Raw genomic sequence first — 25,165 nt, 5'->3', positions numbered from 1 at the left:
AATAACAAAAGTCATATTGCAGAAATATTTTTAAAATAATCTTATTTAATGAGGATAAATTAAATAATAGAATTTAGTTGAAAACAGATGTGAACAAAGTGTTATCAGTTGGAGATTTCCAACAAAAAATAATCTAGACCTTGAGCTGTAGCCTCAAAGGACGTAAAAAGACACGAAGAAAGTGATAGCCGTGTTCTAGTGAAAATGATGTACTCACCTGACAAGATGATGGGAAGTAAAGGTCTCCACGGGACACCTATATCAGCACCTGGTTGCTTTCCTTCCGGAAGATATTCACCACCTTCCTATCGTACAGCACCAGATCCAATGCCACCACCGCCGCCGCCAAGACGATGTATGCCAAATCCACCGGTGAGACATTTTCATCATTCCAACCTAAAATTTAAAAATTTATTTTTCGATTCTATTTATCACAATAAACTTGAAATTATAAATAAATAATTATTTTCATTCATTCAAACATAAAGAGTAGAGTAATAGATTAAACAAAAGTATAACTGAGGGGAAAAAATTATATAGAGTCCAAATTAAACAAATACAATTATTTATACAGTGCTCGGAGCTTGATGTAATAAAAGGAAATTCAATTAGTAAATATTCATAGCATGGAGAAGTGAAAAGAGAAAATAATACAAAGGTCATATATTTCCATACCAGACATTTCAACTTGATATTCTATTGATGAGCTATTTATTTCCCACGTTTGTTTTTATATGATATTTTACCAGATAATTTGATTGAAGATATTCATTGGTCATTGTCATCATCATTATCATGATATGGATGGACATTAAACTCATTTATTAAAAATTAGGTACTAAAATGAAAAGTCGAAACCGCAATTATTTGATACCTGTACACATTTTCCCACTCTATAGTTGTTCCCCCAATCTGTTGTGGTCTATACCACAGACTCTTTCGTTTATTCATGCGACGTAATGGGATAAAAACCGTCAGAATCTCAAGTCTGTAGATGAGATTACAGTAGTATACTGTGTATGCAGTCACTCAATAAGACATGATCCAGGCTTAATCGTCTCTTCTTTCCCTTTATTTTTTTATCTTCTGCCACACTTTGATATGACTGAGTCTGAAACAAAACAAAAAGGAAGGTTATTAAATTGTATTATTAATCATGATGATGATGATGGAATGATGATGAATATTTTCTTCTCAAATTTAAGCAATTTTAAGAAGAACTTTAAACTGTTTATTGGAATCTGATCTTCTCTGAGAAAATGATCATTAAAATATTAGATTGAGTTTAATATTCTGCTAAACTATGAAACTTTAGTATTAAATAAATGAATGCACAGTCAGCGTGTCTGTGGGAATTTGGCAACGATTATGCATGGAAATTAATGCAGCTATCACGTTACATATTTATGAGTCCAATGCTAATTATTCAAACGTCCACCCAATGAAATTATCGTTGCAATTTTCCAGATTATTTGAGTCACAAACTAATTGTGGGTTTCAAGTTGACATCGATTATTTTTTTGTCTTTAAGTACATTTTAAGATATAAGTATGATAAATTATAGTTTATTGTATAAATGATAAATTATTTATTCATTTAAAATATCATTGAAGAGTAAGAGAATATGGGAATTGACATGTGAAATACAGTTGAGGATATTACATTATCTTTATTATATTATATTTGATATAATGCGGGTATGATCCATGAAAAGCACATTAACGTCAAGAGGATACATAACGAAAATAAGTACTTTCCGTCCCACATGCATTTCAAATGGTGGGGTGTCATCAGAATATAATGAAAACAACTTTGCTTTGAAATCGCATAATCGATACCCCACAAACTAATATTCATACCCTTCACACAGGTGTTATTTTTCATTGTGACATTTGTGAGTACATACATATAATTTTGAAGCGTTTTTCAGAATGGGTTATTATAGAGAACTGTAATTTTTTTTAAAAATTTTCTCAGAAAACGTTTTATTAAAAACAATTTTTTTTTATTCAACAATGAAGAATTTATTCAAGATTTTCTTTTTTAAATTGAATAAAAAAATTGACTTTATTATAACTCATCTGGGTTAGGATAATGCAATTTAAAATAACTATGATTACCTTATAGAAATAAATTCCCTAAAATTAATAATAAATTTTAATTAATTTTTTAATTTAAACAATCAAATAATTGTGTAAGCTATGATTTATAAGTAAATTATTATTAATTTATTCATCATCCAGAATATAATCTATGTTCATTCTTTTTTTCAAAAACACCAAAGATGAATAAATTGATTGTTAATCTCAAGGAAAATGATTAAATCTACATTAATCCATTATTAAATCTAATAAAATTACTACAGATTCTAAAATTGATTTAAATAGATCAGTATAGATCACTTGTAATATTTTTAGAAAGCTTGCTACAAATATTGATAGATTCTTGATATTTTTCGGTCTCCAGCAACATCATAAAATCATTAAGAATCTTCAAAAAATATTCTATTAATCTCATTAGACATAACTGGACCTATTAAGATCCATGACAATTTTTGCAATAATTATTTTCCAATATACTATAAATTAAGATATAAAGCAATCTAATGCAACAATTGGACCAAATAAATTGGCTGATGTCACTGTAGATCAAGTCAATTGTATGTGTTTTGAAATATTTATTCCAAAAAAAAAAGTCTATAGTAAATAACATTATTATCTACGATAAATAGTAAAAGAGTATAAATAACTGTAAAAAAACTATTACGAGTGAGTAATGGATGAGTAGATTTGATTGTCTGACCGCCAAGAGTTTCTTCCACTTGGAAGTAGAAAAGTCAAGAATTGACGAAGCAGGAGGTTACAAGGGGAAATAGTACGTATAGCGTGTGAGAGCGATCACTGAGTAAAGCAACTCTAGTAGATACTCTCGGGCATAGAAATGCCCATGGTCGACTCCGCACACGGGGCACTGGGGACACATAACACTCCCCACTTACATCCAATCACTCCTGATTTATATTTACTACTCGCTTTGCCCTTATTTATTGTCCTTTACCGAGACGTGGAGAATAGTAGCGTTAATTTAGTCGAATTGAAAATAATGGTAAGGTACAGAACACGCGAAAAAAGTAAATAAGTTCTTTCATTTTTTTTTTCTTTTATTGAAACTTTTTAGGGTACCATCACAACTCTGTTTATTTAATTTTTTTTTTGTCTGTCAAACACACTTTTAATTAGATATTGACTTTTAGCTATCAAAAATATCTTTATTTAATAATTTAAGAATTAAATAATATTAATAAACATTTGATTTAAATAAATAAAAATTAAATCATTGCTTCCTACATTAGATTAAATATAAAATGTTATAATTTGGTGAATGCAATTGTGTAATTGATGATAATTAAATTGAAAGAAGAAAATGTAAATGAGCAAATTAAATGAACAACAGCTTTGCAGTGTTGCAGTGAATACCTTTTAAAGACACAAGAATTAATGACTCTAATTAATTACTAGATACTGGAAAATAATCATTCTCAATTAATAAAATAACTCAATTAATTTTTGGTTTCAAGATAAAAAATCGTAATTACACTTGATTAAATATTAATATCTTTTATAGTTTCATAACTATAAAGATGATATCAAATTAATTTACTTCCGTTCATTTTTACTCTAATTTTACTATCAATTACATGAGTGTTATTCTGTTTCTCTTCATTTTTTTTTTTCTTGTCATTTATTAATCAAATGCGTCGATTTGTCAGGTAAAAAAGATAAACCTGGTAACTACTTTCGTAATTAAAAGTATTTTAAGAAATTTCAAAGATGACAATTACTAACACAAATAAATCATTTTAAAAAATTAAATAATTTCTTGTAACTTATTTATAAATTAATTCTGATTTAAGTAATTAATAGAATCATCACTAATCTTTCAGTTGCATGAATACTTAAATCTTTCTTATTTATATCAATTAATTACGACTGATAAAAATAAAATTTTGGAGATAAAACTGAAGCAATAAAAAAATCTTAATATGATGGAAATATTAAAAGAGTTACATGTTTGTAATCACGCACTGTGGTGTTGAAATATTTTTTTATGTCATGATTTATTAATTAATGCATTTTTTTTTTTCATACAATTACGATTTTACGGAACGAAGAGATATAAATTGTAATATTGTATAAATAAAATTGGATTTAGATGATATTTACTCAAGAGCACCACTAAACTTCCGGTAATGAGATTTTACGGTTTTATTATTTTGATTTTTATTACTGTTGGCAGTAATATTTTATTAAGCATGAGTTCCTAACTATTTCTCTCATTTTATCCTTCCTTCATACCAGCTCTCGAGGGGTAGGTTTTACCGGAAATAAACCCAAGTGTATAATTACAATAATACTTACAATCTTCCCCTTCTCGACCCTTGTCTCCTACACTAACCTTTTTGATGACTAGTGTGCGTGCTTTTCAACCATGCGTGTGAATATTAGCAAGCACGGAAGGGACTATTACTAACTCACTAAGAATTCATTAGGTACAATAATTGTTTTGTCATTTAATTTCAATATTATCGAAATAATATGACCTTTATAAGTTAAGATTAAACACATTCCATGAATGGAAAATTTAGTATCTGTTTAATAATTCCATTGAATATCGATATTATTAGCATTTAACAGAATTCAGATTAGTAGATGAAAAGTTTCTCTTTTATTTTTAATGACATTAACGATAATCTAATCCATTACTTTTAACATTTTTTTTCTTTCACAACGAGTATATAGATATATATTTTATCTATCTCATGTCACACTTTTAATGATGTCCCAATGAAATAATTCGATAATTTATTTTTAGAATCTTTCAAATTGACATGCTTTTCTCTACTCTCTCTCTTTTTGCTTTCATTCGTTTTATACCTGTCTGCCTTTTAATTTCATTTCCAAGAATGAGGTAAAAATATATATTTAGATTTTCTTCCAAAAAACCTTGGTCCTAAATTAGAATTTGAGAAGAACTGAATTCCATTTTTTTTTTTATCTTTGACATAATTATCGGGTTTTTTTTTTCTTTTTAAAAAACTTGAATATTTTTTTTCTTATATAAGATAATAATATGTAACATGATAATAAATATAGTATTATTTCTGAATATTGAGTATTATCCACTTATGGCCTTCTGTGGTTCTTTTATACTATAATGATTGATAATTGTGCTCTATTTTTATGACAACACATTTTTGTGTCATGCTGCCTCTAGACAAATGAGTTCAAGCTCTGGAACTCAACATATGAGTTCAATTATTTTTATATTAGTAATTTTATTAAGCAATAAACAATAAAATTTATTTATAGTCTATTCTTTTTTTATAGTGATCTGCTTCTTTGATGATCTTTTTTCATTTATCATTCATTATATTCATAAAAGAGTTATACATTTGCTCCAAAAAAAATTTATATCGATAAAACAGCATAACTTATGGGTAAAATAAATTTATTTCATAATTAAAATTTTAGTTAACAATTTTGATAGTCAATAAATTTTCATTTACTTTTAATTGTTATTATTATTGTCAACTGTTATTACATTATCAATCAATCTACATAAAATTCACGTTTAAAAAATTTCCTACCCTTTTTTGAAACGATATTATTATCAAACAAGCTTAATAATTATAACGATAAAACTCAGAAATTATTAACTGATAAAAAAGTGAAAGAACAGGTGAGTGTTAAGAAGCAATCACAGGTTGTTTTCGTGGTAATACAATTGAAGTGGCCCTCATAAAAATCAAGAATCTATCATCACGACCATATGTTTTGTCTCTTCGATTGATATCGTAGTGGTCTGTCCCCTAGGGTCGTTAAATAGTTGATAGCAAGCATGACAAAAGGGAAAAAGAGCGAAGAGGTAGGAATGAAAAAAAGAAGAAAGACAAAATAAAGTGTACATGTGCACCTGTTTGATTATTAGGTGCGTATGCAAAGGTAGACGGGTGGCTTTAGGCAAACACATCAAGTCCACTGGATGTGTGTCACTCTTCAAATACGCACGCATCCAACGTAATCCATTTGTGTTTGTATCACTAGTCACTACTACTTTATGTATGACGACCAACAGTTGTGTACTATATCTCTATGAATGTTACACAAATATATACTCGTGAATGTAATGGCAAGTAGATATATCACATTTAAAGAAATGACAAAACATCTAGGCGAAAATACAACTAGACGATCGAAGAGCTACGTTTCAACCGCGCAGTCTCGATATCAAAATATCTTCAGGTTCGCGAGTCAATTTGATATGAGCGAAAGTGCTCCTCATCGGGGTCTGGTAAATCAATCTACCTCGTAAAAATGTTGGAATAAATAAACCCACCACCACAGATTCTCTATTCTTCAACAAATCCTTTTAATAACTTCAAGGACATTTCGAGGTTTCATCGCGTTCTGATGCTTTAAAGGAAATTGATATATAGATATTGTGAGAAATGATGATACTACAATTCTTCTCATAAAATATTTAACTGTTGTAGGTAGAGCTCATCGATCTTTGATTTGAAAAAAAAAATATCGACTTCTGGTTAATGTATGTTTCTTTATACTCATAAATAATTGATCCGATTTCAAATTTAATATTAGTATTTCTGATTGATATGTTTTGAGAGAGAATAGTAGAATGACATTTTAAATGATACATTTGTTTTATACGCTTCATTACTTCAACCATTCGTTAACAATCATGAAAACGAATTACAAGTTTACCACACTTTTTTTTTTCTTAATGAATATAACTTTCTTTTCGTATAAAATGATCGTTAGAAACTGAGATTCTAATGATAGAAAAAATTCCAGACTTTTATCAATAATTGGTGAATATCTGAAATCAGAAAAAATAAAATTAATATAATTCAAAAGTGTCAAATAAAATTTTTTTCTATAACCATAAAAGTTTTCATTACCACAAGTGTTTTGATAAGTGTACTCAATCCTGAGTAAAAATAACTGGCGTGACTTGAAGGAATCTGGGATGCTAGAAATTGGCTTTATTCTCTCCTCCGAGATCCCTTAATAAAATTATCGTCATGTCGGGTTACGATCACCGCGGACAAATCGACGTTTCAATTTTGTTAATGCTCGTTTAGGTCCCACTGGGAGAGGACCACAGTCTCTCTACGATGAGAAGTAAAGCCTTTCCAGTTGTCGTAAGGATATATAACTCTTCTCCCTTTTTATCTGTCTCCCTGTCTGTCTTTCCGTACATATACTCGCGTCTGCTGTATATTATACGTTCGCTGTAGATGTGGTTGCTGATAGTGTCATTCTCCAACTCGAGTTCCAACGACTGGGGTGTTGCCGACACGTGCGGTGTCCCCTTGTCCTCAATTGTGTTCTTGCCACGCGACCAACCTGTCACAATTTAGATTACCTTCCGGATGGATGCATTCTAATTTTGATTCGTTTATGCATTAAATGATCCTTTTATCCGTTGATAAATATTGGTACATGCAGAAAATAGGTGCTAAATAAAAGTTTAAGTGGTTCAAAGATGAAATCAATTATTATTTTATTATTATTATTATTATTTAAAAATTTCTTTCTAAATATTTGAACAAAATGCTATTCACTTTTTTTATTTACTTTAGTTAAATAACTTTAAATAACTTAAATTACTGGACTGACAATTTCTGTATCTGATCAGAAATAGTGAAAGTAGAATAAACAGATCAGTTGTCAGACAGTAAAAAAAAAAAAAAAAATAAATAAAACAAAAATAATTTCTATTATTTAAAAAGTTTATTTTGGTTTTAAAATTAATATTTTTTTTGAAGTGAATACGATAATTTTAATATTAATTTTTAATGATTAAATTAGAGGATTTTTATGATTGTTTTGCTGCTTTAAGATTACAATGTGAATTATGACTGTTAATTTGATCAATATTTTCCGTAATTAATATTATTCCATCTTCCTCTGGGCACCAATTCTTTTTTTTTCATGTCTACACCAATATCCAATAAATGCATTTCAACTCCAGACTAACGAGTAAATCAATAATTCCTATAAAATGAAAAACTCTTAAATGAAAGGATAAAACTTAATCAAAAGCACTTAAAAGTTGTTTAGGAAAATATTTTAGTTATTTTGGCGTTTGAAAGAATTGATTAAATATTTAATAAGAATGATAAAGGTCATCTACTTACCTTCTGTATTCCTTTATCCTTTGTTTGGTTAAACTAGAGTTCACGGTCGTACTGTATACTCTTACAGCTTATGGACTACACATACAGTTCAAATACATGACATACAGCTCAAGAAATATGACGGAAGTACGAGTTGTGTATATTGGCATTGATTAGATATAAGTCACTAGCTCATAGAATGACTATATAATCTATAGTACGTCGACTTCACAGGATTCCCACAATTCAGGAGTAATAAGTATGTACTTAACTTTTCCTATCGCGTGGGCATCGAGTTTACCATTCGACCGATTCAATAAATGAGAGAAAGGGAAAAAAGCCACAAACTCAATACAGTATTGATGATTCAACGGCGGCCAATTTTGTTACACGATTGTGGTTGAACATTCTTGAATAACTGATTTTATTCACATTTTCTGATTATTTTATTATTTAATTACTCTTTTTTTGCATTCGTTTACATAAATATTTAATTTAAAAATTCGTTTCAATTAATTAAATATCATAACATTGTTATTTTTTTATCTAATTTGCGATTTTTTCAAAATATTTTTGCGTAATAAATAATGAAACTATTCATCACTATAAATGAAAATAGTCATTGATGTAAAATTTATGTTTATCTTCATAAGGATGTTGATCAATTTTTTTTTTTTTCAAATCAATCTGAGATTCAGCATTGAACCAACATGAGTTAAATTGGCCTAATTTTGGGAATTAAGAAATGGACCAACCATGATTAATTGCCAATCTGATTTTTGATAAAGATGATTAAAAATAAAATAATTCCTAAAATGGTCCTTAGTTAAGGTCTAATAATTTTTTGCTCAAGTATATTTTTAGTAATTTTAAATTCAGCACTTTAATCGCTCAACAGTAATAACAGTTAGAATAAATATAAAATGAATGCGAATGAATAAAGTAAGGTAAAGCAAAGTCAACGGTCTAAAGATGAATTATTTTATAACTGTTTAAAATTATATGAAAATCGTCACTCTCAAAATTCTTTGCTTTCAACAAAAATATATAAAAGGAAAAGAAGAGTCCATTAGAGATGAAGCTAAGTAACTTTGTGTATATATGTATTTACTTACCATCACAAGAGTGAATTTTGTCGTTATTGCGGAGTAGTAATGACGAGACTGCCGAGTATCCTGATGGAGCATTAGATTTTCCCCAGAATACTCCACTCAGTTTCTTCAATTAAGGTCGCAAAAGCAGTTCTGTCATGACGGTTTTACGATCATCCCTATTATCCCTTATTCCGCTCGACTCATTATCATTATCACTTTTCCATGAATTGCGATCTTCTTATTTCTGTAAAACCAAAACAAAAAGGATTATGTTGATAAGTTAATGGACCAAATCGAGAATTTTCCTTTATTTTATGCTACAATCTTTATGTCATTTTAGAGAAAAAATTTTTTTTTAAAAGAATAAATGTCTTAATTAACAACAATTAATCAGTGAAAACCACCGAGAATCAGTTAATATTCACTGACTCATTTAGTAGAGTATAAATTTAAATTTATTACAATATTAATATTTATTTAAAAATAATATTCAAAGGATCGATTGGGACATTATTTTAATCAATTTTTTTTTGTTTATAAAGAAATGAAAAAAGCATAGAATTGCAAGAAAAATTTTATCTATCAGAGTAATAAATTTTCTTAACAATTTTAGATTTTAAATATAATAAAACATTGTTATTTTCCTCAATGAGTTTTATCATTCGAATTTAAAAATTATTGCTGAACTATATACAAAAGAATTATTGTATAAGTTCTGAAAAAAAAAAAAAAAAAAATGGAAAAACCCTTTTAAACTCAAAAATGTAAAAAAAAAAAGCTTAAAAGACTAAAGCTCGTACATTTTTCTATCTTAAAGTTATTATTTATTTATTCATGGTAACTTTTCATTCTAAATGACTGCTTCATCTTTGTCTGTGAAGAAAAGCGATGCCTACAGTGGGAAATTTGTAGAGGGATGTGTGGATCTATCTATGGTTTATGTACTTACAAGTGTAGATACAAGGTTCTATATATCGTTGAGAGGATAGGGAAAAGGTATGGAGAGACACATGCAAGTTGGTTGAGAGTATGGCGGCCGACTATAGTAGATGGTATGCGATCGATGTGAGAGAGCGTTGGATCTGATTGGCGGGGCTGCGGGGGCGGAACGCAATGTGGCCAATCAGCGTTGGTGGCCTCAATAGTGACTACAAAATCACTGATTTTTACACGTTTTCTGTTTCCTTCTTTTTTTCAACTAAATCTTCTTGTCGGTTTTTTTTTCATCCATTGTGTAAAAAATCGCACATTTTATATCATTTCAGCCACTTTTTCTCTTGCTAAAACACAACCGATTACCGATTTTTCTTCATTCAACCGATTTAGTCTATGGACGGTATTTAAACAATTTTCTTCTACAACTTTATTATTCAATAAAAACTTTGAAACTCGAAAGAATTTTAAGCAAGTTTCTTTAATTTGTTTTGTTTCTATAAACAAATTGAGCACGAAATGTACAGTAATTAAAGAAGAATGAGGAATAAATCATCCAATGAAAGTTTCATTTGATTGTTCAATTCATTCAACGTTTACATTAATTTTAAATGAAAAATTTTTTTTATGCAACAAAATAAAATTTTGTCATACAACTTTTATGACATTTCTTTAATTAAAAACAAAGTGTCATTTTAATTTAATATTATAGATATGTTCTGTAAAAGCTCTTAGAAATGTTGTTAATGTTTTACATGTCACAAAGTAAATTTTTAATTCAGCAAATAGAGAAAAATTTTGTTTTATTAAAAGAAAAATCTAATTAAATGTTTAATAAAAGTGGAAAATATTATTAAAAATTTTATAAGATAAAACAGAATAAAAAAGAATTGAAAAATCATGTGATATATAAGTGGAGTAAAAGCACGTGGCATTTGCAAATCAGAATGTTACATTAAAAAATTTCATAAATTCCTTTTAGCTGGGCTCTTACATACTTCTCGTCTTTCTAGTCATGACTTGTGTTTTTCTCGTGAAATAGTAATGCATCAGACTCCAATATAAATCCGTCGGTCTGTATATACAAGTACTGCAACAACTACTTGGTAGTTTCTAGTTTCCATGATCTACCCGTTACCTATCAAAAATTCAATTTATTTTCACTAAAACAATTCACGTTTTTTTCGTACAATGGTAGTAATTAACAATAACAAAGGAAAATAAATTCATGATTGATTAAATGAGTTTTTTTTTTTTGGAGTATATTATATCTATCTTATTGGAATTATATGTCTAGCCAAGATTATTCTTAGCCCAATAACCGATTAATGAATAAATCAAGAAATTCGGAGATAATAATTTTAAATCAATCAATTACTTAATCAAGAGTTGAATGAACTTAGAAAATCTTTGGTGAAAACAAAAATATTTTTCTTCGATCTTTCAAGCATATCGTGTTTTCCTGGTATCTCACTTTTATCACCATGTATGTTCAATAGATGAAGTCATGTTGCGTGGAAAAAATAGACATTTGAAATTCAATAAACAAATATAAGACTAATTATGTCGAATATGAATAATCAATGAATATTTAATAAATGTCAGCTTTTATGTCCTTCATAATAATTTGAGAGTGCTATTATCCATTAGCTTCATTATATCAAATAACTGTTTAATTAATTTATTTTCTATAGGATTGAGAGTAGAGTTCTATTGATGAATATTTAATAAAGCAATGAATTCAATTAATTAATCTCAAAGACATTTAGGAATTTGATTAAATTTCTTTATGCTCCAGAAATATTGCATCAAGAAAAGTTGAAATTTTTGTCTTAAATATTCATCTGATCTTTTTTTTTTCCTTGAATCGTACAAATCTCGCGAGAGAATGAGAAGAAGAAAAGTAACTGGGAGAAGTTTTCATGAGTAAGAAGAGTGCAAACTTTCACTGATAATTACCTAGATTTACGGGCGTCGTGCGAGTCAAAGTGTGAAGTCGTGTTCAGGGTCCCCTGCACTTTACACACTTCTCTTTCCAATTCAGTTTACTCTATCTTTTTTCTGTTGCCATTTATTTAGCTATCAGTCTTTCTTTCTTTCTCTTTTTGCCTCAATCTCACCTCCTACCATCACTATCACGTTAATAACAAATGAAGTCCCAGCCTGTTTCCTCGCACTTTTGTTATAATCGAAGAAACTTCTCTTTATCGTCACTGTCAACCCGTTTATATTATTCAACAGATTCGTTTAAAGAAGTTTGAACACCTGTCGAGTCTCGGCTACGCGCCACTGGATTCTCTTGTGTGTATCATGGATAACTACTTTAACTCTTTCAAATTAACTTGAGAAAAATTATTATTTTTTTTTAAATGATCTAACAGCTTCTTAGAAAATAACTTTAGTTCGTTTGTTTATTTTTGTTCGTGAACTTTATAGTCTTAAGCACTCTAATTTCAATTAAAAATTTATTCTTTGCAATGAGTTTTCTTTTAAAAAACGTCATTATAGAATGGTTTATAGTTCTAGGGCATTGGAAGCACATGAAACTCGAAGCAGTCTAATATGAAAATTTGCAATATCGTTTTTAGTTTAAAATATTAAAAATTATTACCATTAGATTATTGTCATTCATTTCCGAGAAATGTATGCCTTCGATTTTTAATCATGTAGAGATAAAGAATGGAAGCCTCAAGATGGCCCTGCAAAAAAAAAATTCTAATCAGAATAGTTAATTTCAAAATATAATTAAAAATTATTATTCCACATTGAGAACAAAATTTAAAGTCAAACAAAATAATTCTACTTTCAGATCTCTAAAAATAATTCAAAAAAAAATTTTGTTCTTTAAATTTTATCATTTATATTTACAAATTATAAAAAAATTTATTCTTTAAAATTTTTCACTTATTATTAAAAATTTGCTTAAGTAAATTTATTTTATCATAAACTTTTTCAAAAATTTTATAAAACTGTGACAGCTAATATTTTTTCAGACATTCAGACAAGAATAAACTCAAACTGAGAAGTAACAGAAAAGTATGGATTTTCTTATATTCTTGAGTAAATATTCCGTAGCAGAACAAATATATATGTGCACATAGATACATGGATAATACAAAGTCGATGCAATTTCTCATATTGCATACGAGTATAGAATTCAATCAATGTTCACCGACGGTTGGTTAATCGGTCACGTACGTCAAGAAATAGAGAGAATCATATATGTAGTACGTACAAAAGTAAAAAGAACGTGGCGTGAACAACTGAAATAAAATACAGTTGCTGACTATACGATGAAATTATAAAGCATATGTTTAACTTTCACTGGTTAATATCAACAAGGTTACATTCGATACAAGAAGACAAATATCACTAATGATTCAATGAAACAATACAATATGGATGATGTATTATAGTAATTAAGCTAGCATGCCACATGCCATATTATTACTCTCGTAGTAGTAATCTCTTTCAAAACATTAAAATGTTTCTTTCACAACATTTATTATTTTATTAAATATTTTCCACTTAATAAAATTATTTTTCAAGTGTTTCATAATTAATTAATTCATTATGTTTCATTAGACACTTGAAGTGTTTAATTTTTAAGTAATCGTTAAACATTTGGATTTGCAATTAGTAAAGTAATTTTGATTAAAAAAAAAAAAACAATGAACTAATGTCGAAGTTTTCAATAAAAACGATTAGAGCAATAATGAAAAATCGAAAATTGACACAAAAAGATTTTTTTTTTTTACTGAACTATTCTTTCTTTGCTGACTTTTTCCATTTTTACTTTACTAGGTCAAACTTGATTGGATGATCCATAGTGAGTAATTTTTTGCGACGCGAAAAGCGCAGTCAGACATCGAGGATGTTGGAATTAAATTAACGAATCCGATATAAATGCGATTCCTAAAGTAACTAGTTTAATTGGAAATACTGTCGCGACGTCGTGTGTCCTGATTCTGTCGATCTTTTGATTATTATATTCATTTTAAATTCATATACACATTTATTTATATACTTATACATATATAATAGATTCGATCTTTTTTATTATTCAATATGAATAAATGTGTTATAATAGTTTTATGTCAACATATAAAATCAATTTCACTGTACATATCAATTTATATATATATATTTCATCGTACAGTCTCGACAATTTGCTAATTCATTTAACTTCATTTCCGGACATAAATGTTTTAATGATTCATAAGTATTACATTTTATTTAATATTTGTTTACAAACTTTAGCATTCATTTCCTTATTTTATTCGAAATCGATATTTTGTTTTTCAATGCATTAAAAAAAAATAGAACAGCTTTAATTCACAAATACCTATGAGATTTCGTATGATAAAAAATATTAATATTCATAAGTATTTATTCAAGAATAACCATCATTGTTAATAAAATATCAAATAGACGTATGCTTGTGAATGATCGACAAGCAGGTCATCACAATTCACTTGCACCCCATTTTAGTTCAGTGTAGCTATAATTATCTTTATTGACCGACACATTTGTTTACAACCTATGGTGCAGATGTCCAAATCAAAGAAGAAATTATTTTTTTTTTTCCGGTTAATAATCAGAATTCACTGCAATCGATCATATGATACAATTGATATTTTCATTAACGTAATAAACAATGACAGTAATGTTTTTTTAACCTTAATCTATGTTTACAACAGGATGTGAATAGGAGTTATTTGCCTAAACATAATTTAACTATTGATCCAAAATCTGAACAACAATAATATTGACTGTCAACTTAAATTAGAGCTTATGTAAAGGTTACCGTGTTCTATTCATACTTTATTCCATTCCCAAGTCATTTTTCTTACATTAAATGTCATCTTAAATAACATTACATCACTCTTAAAAATTACAATGGAAAATAAAAGTATTTAAATCGTCATGAAGTTCTTGAATCAAATATTAAAATACGTTTTTGAATATTTAGAATTTTTAATGTAAATAATTATATTTTTTCAGAGTCGAATACTTGACGATGCCTCCATAATGTGCAATTCATGGTCGCCAAGGCATAACGTAAGTAAAAAAAATTGTTTAATAAAATTTCATAGAATCATAAAATAAATTAATGACTTGTATTACAATAACAGAAATAAATAATTATCATCCAGAAGTCCAGAATAGTTGCATTTACAGTAACAAAAACAAATCATATTAAGCACCCAGATCAGTTATTAAAAATTTTGTCTTCACATTTTCGAAATGAAGATAAATAAAAAAGAAAATTTAAAATTGCTATTCAACTCTTGTTATCATATTTTCTGTAAATTTTTTTGAAAACTCGTTTAACGAGAGGTGATTTTGAAGCTCTTGGCTCACAGACGACTCGAAAATGGTAGCTTTGGAGCTAAAAACCCAGCTTAAGAACAAAAAAAAAAACTACCGTATAAGAGAAAAAATATTGGATACATATGTACGTGTACATAAGAAGAGCAAAAGGTTCTTGTGAGCTTTAATACATGTACGAAATGCGCTTTCTACCGTAACATCCATGTTTTACGAAACCAGCACGTAGTTACTGCAGTGTGACCGGCATAAACTGACTAACTCGTGGTTACGATTATGGTCAGAGGTAAATTGATTATTTAGATATACGATAAGACAGTTTACTAGGATGGTTTGTAAGCCGTAAAAACACTCTGAGTGTCAGTTTTGTGTCTTTTCTGTATTACTTGGACACATCTGCTGAGCTACTGCACAACTACATACTTTTAAACATCGACAAATTTACCCTAAAATTTTCGTTAGTTCAATTAACTCCTGAATTTTTGACTTTTTCACGAGTTTTACCAATTAAACTCGTTTTTTCTAGCTTATTTCCCAAAGTTACCGTATTTTTATTGACATCATAATTATTTCTACTCTCAAACTAAGTATGTTTGTCAATCAACAACAAACCAACCTATCTTTTTTATGTTTTCTTGTTTCCAAATGAAAGCTTACTTTAATTTTGTGACAATTATTTTCATTTAATTATTCTTATCTTTTTTATTCTTCATTTTTTTCAATATATAAACACACAGAAAAAATAAACATGAAATAAAATCCAATAAACTAATTATATTACATCAAACTCGTGAATGTCTGTACAAAAATTAATTAATCAAATTTAGAGAAACTTTTTGACTGAAATAATCGATAAAACTTGTGGTTATTAGAGTAAGAGCTGTTGTCTGGATGTCTGAATCTTTTTTTAATTTCTCTATAAAATTTATTCACGTCTTTCAATATTAAAATATGTATAATCGAACAGTCTCGGGTCAATTTAAAATTATCTTTAACTTATTTGAATACCTAAAACCGTGTCATTATACCATTGTATCTTTTTTTTTATCTTTAATATTTTATTGGTTTCCTTTTTCCTTTTGTTATAATTTTTTTTATTCATTTCTACGTTCTTTCACGTCCTTAGACATTAGCCACTACGACATGCAGTCTGTTCATTTTGATGTCATCTGTCACATTTTCCAGATTACTTTATCATTTATTCATCATTCAGACTATCATATGATCGTCGTCGACCAAGAAAGTATCCTTGATAACATACTTGATGTTCCTTATATTCCAATACGATTATCCTATTTGCAAGGCTTACGCATATATTTAAATTTTTATTAGTATCAAGTAAAATTGACGTAAAGAATAAGTTCAGGGTTATTGAATCTATCATGGATAAAGAGATATGCTAAATATATTAAATTCATAGTATAATAAAAATCATGGTACTTTCCCCTGTAATCAAATTGCAAACTATATCTTCCGATAAAATTTTTAGATTGAATAAGTAAAGAATATGATTTAGTTGATTCATTTTTTACAATTTCTATTTGTAGACTGAGTGTGATTATATAATATAAATTTATCATACATAAAATTAAGAAAGAAAAAAAATTCATTGCATTCTTCTAATTTTTTTTTTTTTTGAAGAAAGTAACAATTTATATCTAATTGAACGATTTTTTTTATCAAATCCTTCAGGAGATAAATAAGAAAAGAATATTAAAATGAAACTAGTTTAATGGGAAATTCAATTATAAGTAATTCATATCGATTTACAGTGTTAATATTTATAGAACATACTTTAAACTCTAAACTTAACAAAAATGTTCTGATTTGTAAAGCTGTGAAATGAATGTGTCTTCAATTCCCCATTATTTATATCTATTACTGCTTAATTACCATAATATTTCAACAGTCTAATTTTTCTCAACTCTCACATTTTTTTTTCATTCATTGGAGAGTAAATAAGGTAATAAATAATCCCAGTAAACTGCGGTAGATAATTCAATTGTAATTGGCTAATTCTTAACAACAAGACTCTCTCGGGGTGAAGAAGCATGAAGATCCAAACGAAAATACGTCGGGGAAAAATGACTCTATTAGCCTTACACGTGGGGAGAGATCAAGTTGAATGCTTAAGGGTGAGAGATGAAAAGAGCAATAGAGAAACACAGCAACAAGTCTGTTAAACAAGACTGTTAGACTGTTAACTACAACTTCTAATACTGGTCATTTGTATCCAACTCAACTGATATTTGTTTTCGACTCTTCTTATCTGCAAAGTTAATTTTTGCTACAAAAATACTATTTATCTTTATCACTGAGTCGTTAAGATTCGTTATCGATACGTTAACGATATTTTTTTAGTTCAGCAATTTTTTTGTTGAAACAAAAAAAATTAAATAACATTCTATAAATAATTATCTCTTCCTTAAATATTGATTTATAATGTTTTCATTCAAATTTTTTGTTTGTGTATCAATTTTAGATAAATTTTTGTCATAAAAGATAAGAATTAAATATATTAAATCTTCTTAAAAGATAATAAAATTGTTAAAATTTAAAAAAAATTTCAATTATTATAAAATTCGAAATTTTTATATTTTTCATAAACGAATTAAAGTTTATAAAAAGTAAATTATTCTTTATACATCTTCTTCATCTCTACACTTTATCTTTTCATTTTTTGCATACAGAATATTTGTAGAATAAAATATAATAATAATTTTCTAACAGTAATATAATTTTTCTAGAGTGGAAAATATGACAATTTGATTTTTTTTTTATTTATTTATAAGTATCATTTATTATTTTATATTTAAATAAAAATTGTTTTAATTATCAACAATTAATTTTTCGAAATAAGAACGAAAGATAATTTGAATAAAAAAGTAAATATATCATCCATTAATATTTCATTTTTTCCAATGAAAATAAATACAGAAAAATCAATTTCTTTAAATGTATTTTCTTCACCTTGAATATTTATTGCTTTATATTTATATAATGGATTCAAAGTAACACTAATAATAGAAGTGAAGTAATAAAAAATTAATACACAATTACTGTGATTTTCATTAAAACTGCATAAATATGTCAGTTTCAAATAAAATAAATGATTAAATAATTTCAAGGGTTGCATAATCATCGGATTATTTATATTTAATTAAATAGAGAAATCAAATTGAAAAAAGGTGTAGAGTATATGTCGAGAAACTAGATAAAGAATAGGTAAGAATGAAGAAAATAAAGAAAAGAAGAATTCATAAATAATCTAAACCTCTTGGGTATACCAGTGCTTTTCACATAAAACATTGATCGTTCTACATAGATGTTACAGACTGTAATGAATATATCGCTGTTATAGCACTTCATATGCAATGAATTTAATTCTTTTAGATTCAACCACATACTTTTGATTTGTGTATGATTAAAAATAATAATAGGATAATTGTAGTCATCAGTTTATACATCAACGACAGTGAATGACAAGAGATTAACATCTTTTTCCCCTTATTACATATTTATTCTTCATTAATATTTTTTTCTCAACGATTGATAGTATTTTTTGAGCCGAAACAAATAGATACTTTTAAATAATATTCTTAAGAGATTGTAATTGGCAAAAAATAAGCTCTATAATTTAATATAAACAGATTTAACACTGTTATACCTCAATAAGTTTAATTATTAATCATATAAATATCAATAGCTAATTGAATTGTATATGTTATTAATAATGTACTAAGTATAATATACTCAATAATTAATCATCAAGTTTTACCTGTGTTTCAGGGTGATTTATTTGGTGGCTTGAATAGTGGACTTCAGGATGGATTGCTTTCACGAGCAGAAGCTTTAGCTGCAGATCTTGGGAAGCACAATGCTGGCACACCAATGCCATTAAAGCATGATCCTGTATCTGTTTACCACCATGGAGCTCATATGCCTAGTCCACATCCCAATAATCGGCCGCACCATCAGGTACAATCACACCTGTTTGTGAGTTTAAATTGATCAATTATTTCCTTAGGCATGATTTAGTATTTAACATTAGCTGAGTTAATTGATCACTATTAAAATTAATTATTGATACATACTCTAAAGACTTGTCGTTGCATGATTAAATGAAAAATTACTTTCAATAAAAAAATTTTTTAAACAATAAATATATTTAATTTCGTGTATTTAGATACTTTTGTTAGAATTAATCATTTTTTCCAAATTAAATATGGCATGCATCCATTCAATTCAATTTGATTCAAAACTAATTCTACTCAGGAATTATAAAAAACGTCATTTATGAATATTAAAATAAATAGATAGATGTTTAATACATTTTTGTAACTGTTAGAAAGCTATAATACATTAAATATTAATTATAATATAATAAACTTCAGTGATATATCAACTGCTTTTTGTCATACAATAAATACTTTTCAACTGCAACTGTAAGTCTGCTTGTAGTTAATAAGTAGATTTAACTCGAGCTTATTTTTAAATGAACATCAACTTTGATCAAATATGCTAATGGATCCATTGAGATAATATATCAAAAAATAATATTAAAAAAAATAATTTATCCTTTATTTTATTGTGATAGAAAAAAAAGGAAATGAAAGTAATCGTTGATAATTAATTTAATGTTAGAAAATGAACCGATCAAAAAGAACAGTCATCACATGTTCCATCAAACTTATGCTAAGCTAAGAGTTGACTTGTGAACAGGTTCGTGGGTGCGTTAACCATGCATTAAATTCTCTCTGCATGATATTACTACCCTAGTATGTTTCTACGACCCTTAAACGAGTGTAGCTGAACCCTCTCACTGTAATTTCATGCAGTCGAATCCAGCGGGACAAATATAACTCTTCGGTTAGTCTATTTACCACCCTGAGTTTATATATTTTCACCTCGCAGATGGCCAGAGAGTTAAATGTCGCATAAACTCTGTTTTAATGTCGAAATGCTGACGAATTCAATAACCTAACGATAGACGTAGCGAGTGACATGAGTTTAGGGATTCCAGTAACGAGTTTTGATACTTCGATTCATGACTGCTGGGGACATGATGAAGGATCGACACAGAAAACCAAGAATTGGGCAAAAGAAGGATAGAATGTACACCCTAACCCTATCAAATAGTGTCAGAATAATGATGAAATATTGTGTGGGTTTTTCCCATAGGTCCAAACACTAGTTCTACTTTCTTTTACTTTCTCACTCTTTTGCCTTCAACTACTAATATTAAACCACTCTGACCGGTCATGTTTTCCACTATATTGCTCACCCCAGGCTCAATTCGATTCATATTGTGCCATTTGGACTGAAGAAAACATCAAGGGCTTGACTTGCCAAATATTTTGGGGTTGTCATTTTTTTTTGTCAGTAAGAGATAGATTTAATTTCGATTAAAGAACCTTGAACCAAATAAATTGCTTGTAATTCAATCAATTAAATTAATCAATTATTTTTTTATTCATTTATTAACTTTAACTCTAGAGTGTTGGAAAAAGAATTCTAATTATTATAAAACGTAATTAAATAAAGTGTAAATTTTTATCACAAAAAAGATGAACACTTGTTAGGAGATTCATTATTGAGAAGTAATGTAGAAGAGAGCAGAAAATAATTGAGTTGATTTATAAAATGAAAGTGTGAATTCTTATCACGACTCTAACATCAAAGTGTTCCATTTTGCCAGTTGGCGGGTTTAAAAATATTAGGAGAGCTCATAAATAATTTGTAAAGGGGGTTTGCGTACTACCTACGGTCACGGCACGTGCCTCACACTGAAGTATAATTGTGTGCACTTCTCTGCTATGACGTTGCTTCCTACATATATAACAGCTCGTATGTCTTTACATATTTCAAGCTTTTTTCATTATTATTTCATGTCTCCTGTTAGACCTTATCAACTTTATCAACTGAGGAATTCAATATTTGTGCTTTTTACATTTTTTACCATCCTTTTAAACACTTCTATAAACAAACAGGTATAGATGGTGAAGAGAGATTGGAAATAATAAAATAGACTAATCAGATAATAAAACACTGTCGCGATTGTTGAGCAAGTTAATATCTCTTATTCTACTGTTTCCCCTCTCAATACGAAAATTGGCGCGTGCCATTGATAGAGGGGGGCCAAGGGTCATGGGGATTGGGAGAAAAGGCTAGTCGAATTCACTCATGTTTTTAGACTTACAATTAGTATCATACTAATCCGAAGGGAATAACATTTCAATTATATAATCAAATTCGTCTCTTACACATGAAAGCATGACAATTTTCCCGGATATACTTGATAATCAAGTTTAGCAAATAATAGACATTCATTTGAGAATAGAGGAAGTTGATATATTCTTGGTGAATATTGCGATTGAATAAAAATAGAAATCTTTAAGTGCTTTGCATCAATCAGCATCTATTAATAAGATACTTTTATAATAAGGTACTGAAGGAATTATTTTTAGATGAAGTTTACAGAAATATTGACGAATGCTTTTTTTGTAATAAATATTATTGAATAAAAATAGTAAATCAAGCAAGTTCATAATTAATTTTAAGAGTAAGAAACAAAATGATTGTCAGCTTTTTATTATTGAAAGTTACTCTTTGAAAAGTCGAATAAATAATGATTAATTTTTAATTAAAATGAAAAAAATTACCTTGACTTAGAATGAATCAGGAATATTTTCAAATGATGAAAAAATGTCCACATGTTCGATGATGAATTTAGATGCTTTAGAATTACGTTTAATAATGAGGTAATTTTTGGTATCCACCATTTTTTTTAATCTTAAACTTCGTTTGAGTTTGGAAATACTATTTATTCTGCTAAAAAAAATTCTAATGAGATAAAGACATTTTCAAATGAAAATTTATTTTAATACTTACAGATGAGTCATCCAGGGATGGAGAGTCTGGATATGTTGGATCCAGCCAATTCCATGACGACGTTAACTCCAATGTCTGAAGGAGGTGGAGGTGGAGGAGGAGCACCAGGTCATCACGGTGGTATCCATGGGCCATCAGTTTACGGTGGAATGAATGGTATGATGAGCCATCATCATCATGCAAATATTGCAGGAAGTGTTCCTCATCCCCATCACCACCCAGCAATGGCTGCGGCTGCTGCGGCTGCAGCTGCAGCTGGACTTCATCCGGATGCTGACACAGACCCTCGTGAGCTCGAAGCTTTTGCTGAGAGGTTTAAGCAGAGACGCATCAAACTTGGAGTAACCCAAGCGGATGTGGGGAAAGCATTGGCAAATCTGAAGCTACCAGGTGTAGGAGCATTATCCCAATCGACGATATGTCGTTTTGAATCTCTTACTCTTTCACATAACAACATGATCGCGTTGAAACCTATTCTTCAAGCATGGTTAGAAGAAGCTGAAGCACAAGCTAAAAATAAAAGACGTGATCCAGATGCTCCATCGGTTTTACCTGCTGGAGAAAAAAAACGAAAACGTACAAGTATTGCTGCACCGGAAAAACGCTCATTGGAAGCGTTTTTTGCAGTGCAACCACGACCTTCAGGTGAAAAAATAGCAGCGATTGCTGAGAAGCTTGATTTGAAGAAAAATGTTGTGAGGGTTTGGTTTTGTAATCAACGGCAAAAGCAAAAACGTATGAAATTTGCCGCTCAACATTGACCAGAGAGCAGCTTGTGACAACAAAACTGACTATACCCTCCACCACCTTCGACCACCAATCTGGAGCCAAAACCTGAGCCTCTCAATGAGTATCAAGGATGGCCATAGGTGAAACATTAATAGTCGAATGATCTGGTGGTGGTGGTGGTAAATGAGATTGTTGTCGCAGCCTCAAATCGTTTAATTGTAATAAAATAATTGATCAAGAAATATCATAAGAAGACAGCTTAAAAAATCTTGATTTAGAGTTAGAAAATGAAACTTGAATGCTCTTAGTGAACAATTCAGTGCAGAGTTGATGAAAGAAAGTGATTATTTTGAAAGACAATTGTTGATAAAGATTTAAGTAAAAGTAATAATTGATAATTAATGAATTAATTAATAATAATAAGTAAAATAAAATAGTTTGAGAAGAGAGAGATGATAGTTTCCTCCCTCCGTCTGTCTTGCCTTTCACTCTCTCTCTCTCTCTTTTATTTTATTCTTCATCTCCATTTCTCCCTCTCGTTTTCTTTACATCATTCTTCTCCCAATGCAGGAAAACACTCGCGGTCAAATCGATCAAACATATAACCCACTTACTCGTCCATAGAGTCATTTTATACACAAACGACAGACAGGTTGGGTTAACTAAAATACAAAGCTCGATGAGCAAAATAAAAGCTCACTATCCCTTTCCCATCATAACTACCGGAAGTTACAGAAAAATGTATCTCCAAGTTAAAATAAAAAAAAAACTGATAAAAAAATAGAATAAACGCGCATTACAGACTGACAGAAATATTATTCCCACGCTCTTTTCTTTGCTTTATAAACTCTAAACCTTTGGAAAAAAAACAGACGGATGTACGAGGAAGCATTTATATATGTATTTTGCATATATATATAGATATATACATAAACGTAAAATTACACATTAATATTAACAATCATTTGGAAAAAAGTACAACTGAAAAAAAAATAAAGAGAGTGGAGGAAAATAACCTTTGGAAAATAAGGAAGTTTGAAAATTTTAATAAAAATAAAAGAAAATGAAAATTAAAAATTTAAACAATATGTATTTGTTATATTAGACTAGAAGCGTGATGAAAAATTATTTCCGCATAAAAAGTGATATTCATTATAATAATAAACGGTATTGGATAAAATTAGTGATGATTAATTGATTATGAAAGAAATAAAGGTATGCGAGAACAAACGTTGGAGATGATACTGGAAATGAAAGTGATGGAATAAAAACAAATAAAACTATAAAGACAAGTGTTATCTAGTGATGCTGGACAATCAGTGACAAGACTGTATTATACAAACATTATCAGAGCAATATTATTACTTAATTGTTAATCATTAAATTTAAATACATCGATAAAAATATCATCAACGAATATCTATCATCATTTCAATGCATCAAAAATTATTGTTTATAATTTACAGCAAAACGAATACAATCAGTGATTCATTTTATTTATTTTTAATTTAAGTTCCTCAACTATTCTGATTGTCTTTATATGTAAAAAAAACAAAAGAAGATGAGAGGGAGGATAAACGTAAATCGTACGAAACTAAGTACGAAAGTCACATTGATATTATGTGAGATAAAACAACTTTATGAGATTAAAAATAAAATAAAATTAATTAATTTAATTGATACAATGCAAGATAATTTATCTGTAAGCTGTACAAATTTAATAGATAAGTAATTTTCTAGCGAGATTATATAGACTTATTGAATGGTTTATTTATTATAATTTCTTTAACTGAAAGGATGAATGGGAATTCATAGTGCAATATATGTTATAATTCTTTTTTATTTGATTCTAATTAACAAATCATCATTGAATGAATTAATTATTTTATATATTTTTGTTTGCTTTTTAAATGATTTATTATTTATTATTTAAATATTTTTTTAATAATAATTTGTGAAACGACTTCATTTTTGTGATATTCAGAAT

At 28.5% G+C, this 25,165-nt stretch overlaps 1 protein-coding gene across 1 annotated transcript; it reads left to right on the top strand.

The window, feature by feature from the left end:
• On the top strand, positions 1–24,286 carry acj6 (abnormal chemosensory protein 6). Its single transcript, XM_035091744.1, has 4 exons — positions 1–372; positions 15,232–15,288; positions 19,348–19,554; positions 22,452–24,286. Exons 1-4 carry the CDS (start codon positions 205–207, stop codon positions 23,208–23,210), a joined length of 1,191 nt encoding a protein of 396 aa, XP_034947635.1. The 5' UTR covers positions 1–204; the 3' UTR covers positions 23,211–24,286.
• Positions 24,287–25,165: the final 879 nt, after the last annotated feature.

This window comes from Chelonus insularis, unplaced genomic scaffold, assembly GCF_013357705.1.
Source record: "Chelonus insularis isolate UGA/USDA-ARS -01 unplaced genomic scaffold, ASM1335770v1 contig_88_pilon, whole genome shotgun sequence".
NCBI classification, from domain to species: Eukaryota; Metazoa; Arthropoda; class Insecta; order Hymenoptera; family Braconidae; genus Chelonus; species Chelonus insularis.
Note: the sequence above shows the minus strand (reverse complement) of the source record. Positions and strands in the feature narration are given on the sequence as shown.